At 42.9% G+C, this 2,080-nt stretch overlaps 1 protein-coding gene across 1 annotated transcript; it reads left to right on the top strand.

The window, feature by feature from the left end:
* Positions 1–277: 277 nt before the first annotated feature.
* On the top strand, positions 278–1,288 carry LOC150032288 (uncharacterized). The gene is made up of 2 exons (XM_090308462.1): positions 278–577; positions 716–1,288. The coding sequence occupies exons 1-2, from the start codon at positions 278–280 to the stop codon at positions 1,286–1,288; spliced, it is 873 nt and encodes a 290-aa protein (XP_090164588.1).
* Positions 1,289–2,080: the final 792 nt, after the last annotated feature.

Here is a 2,080-nt window from a genome sequence, read left to right as displayed (position 1 = left end):
GCTTGAGAACCTATTGAAGGAGTACATAGCCTAGAACGACGTGTTGCTGAAAAGCCAAGCATCATCGATCAGAAACCTGGAGATCCAGGTAGGGCAGATAGCAAGCGAGTTGAAAAACAAGCAGCCTGGAGTTCTACCTAGCAATATCGAAACACCTGGGAATAATAATGGGAAGGAGCAATGTCACGCGGTGACATTGTGAAGTGGAAGAGCTCTTGAAGAAAGAAGAATGAATCCAAGAAACAGCAGTCCTTCGAAGGAACGCATTACACGTTTAATGGATCAGGAAGAAGGAATGCCCGAGACTACAAGCCATTCAGAAACCAGTATGTCTAATGCGGGAATACCTGAGATGCCGCTGAACGCACCATTCCCTAGGCGTCGGATGAAGAAGAATGATGAACATCAATTCAAGCACTTTCTTGAGCTCCTAAAGCAGCTGCACATTAACATTCCACTTGTAGAGGCTTTGGAGCAGATGCCAACATATGTAAAATTTCTGAAGGACATTTTGACGAAGAAGAGAAAAGTCAATGAGAAGAAAGTGATAGTACTAACGCAGGAATGTAACGCGTTAGTAAGCAACAATCTACCAAAGAAGTAGAAGGACCCTGGGAGCTTCATAGTTCCTTGTTTGATAGGAGGATTAGATGTGGGTCATGTGTTGTGCGATCTAGGAGCCAGCATTAATCTCATGCCACTTTCAATTTTTAAGAAATTGGGGATTGGCGAAGCACAACCTACTTTTGTCACCCTTCAGCTCGCTAATAGAACAATTAAGTACCTAGAAGGGAAGATTGAAGACATTTTGGTGAAGGTTGACAATCTTATATTCCCAGTAGACTTTATTATCTTAGACTATGAAGCAGATAGAGAGGTACCAATTATCCTCGGACGCCCTTTCTTAGCTACCGGGAAAGTTTTAATTGACGTGCATAAAGGTGGATTAACTATGCGCGTGGATAATGAAGAGGTGAAGTTTAATGTGCTCAACGCATTAAAGTTCTCAGACAGTGAAGATTGTCAACTAAACAGCATTGAGTTACCTGAAGAAGAGACTCATGTATGTGAGGTCCTCGCGTTGGAGGAGAGCTTGAAGGAATCAGAGCCGCCAAGTCTGAGTGAGCAGCGGACAAAACCAACGCATCCATCACTTAAAGAACCACCAGAACTTGAGTTGAAACAGTTACCTGGACACTTGAAATATGCATTCCTTGGAACCAACAACACTTTACCTATGATCATTTCTGCAAATCTTATAGAGCCTAATGAGAAATCTCTCTTGTAGATGCTGAAAAAGCACAAGCGGGCAATAGGCTGGACGCTTGCGGATATCCGTGGGATAAGTCCATCTTATTGCATGCACAAGATTAGGCTGGAAGAAGGGAAGTCGGGGTCACTCGAGCCTAAAAAAAGGCTGAACCCCATAATGAAAGAAGTGGTCAAGAAGGAGATTTTAAAATGGTTGGACGCGAGAGTTATTTATCCGATATCTGACAGTAGTTGGGTAAGTCCAGTCCAATGCGTTCCCAAGAAAGGGGGAACGACCGTGATAGTCAACAGTAATAATGAACTCATACCCTCGAGAACTGTCACGGGCTGATGTATATGTATGGATTACCGAAAGCTCAACACAGTAACTAAGAAAGACCACTTTTTCCCCCTTCCTTTCATCGATCACTTGATAGACTTACAGGTAAAGAATTTTATTGCTTTCTCGATGGTTATTCTGGTTACAACCAGATTCTGATAGATCCGGAAGATTAGGATGTTTACTTGTCCCTTTGGAATATTTGCATTCAGACGCATGCCTTTTAGGCTGTGTAACGCACCAGGGACATTTCAACGATGTATGATGGCCATCTTCTCTGACTTCCTAGAAAAGACCGTTGATGTCTTCATGGATGATTTTTCAGTCTTTGGAGACTCATTCCAGTCATGACTAGATAATTTGGAGGTCGTCCTCGCTCGATGCAAGGAGACAAACTTGGTGTTGAATTGGGAGAAATGCCACTTCATGGTGATTGAAGGAATTTTCTTGGGTCACAAACTATCTAAGGCTGGCTTGGAAGTAGATGGA

This window comes from Benincasa hispida, chromosome 12 (assembly GCF_027475165.1).
Source record: "Benincasa hispida cultivar pf3 chromosome 12, pf3_genome.v1.1, whole genome shotgun sequence".
NCBI lineage: Eukaryota > Viridiplantae > Streptophyta > Magnoliopsida > Cucurbitales > Cucurbitaceae > Benincasa > Benincasa hispida.
The sequence above is the reverse complement of the archived record's forward strand: the minus strand, read 5'-3'. Positions and strand labels throughout refer to the sequence as shown.

Excerpts from the sequence above, each read along its gene's own strand:
- LOC150032288 (XM_090308462.1), top strand. The coding sequence starts at position 278 with ATGGATCAGGAAGAAGGAATGCCCGAGACTACAAGCCATTCAGAAACC. Across the intron at positions 578-715 it reads CGCAGGAATGTAACGCGTTA|AAATTGGGGATTGGCGAAGC; the intron begins GTAAGCAACAAT and ends TCAATTTTTAAG.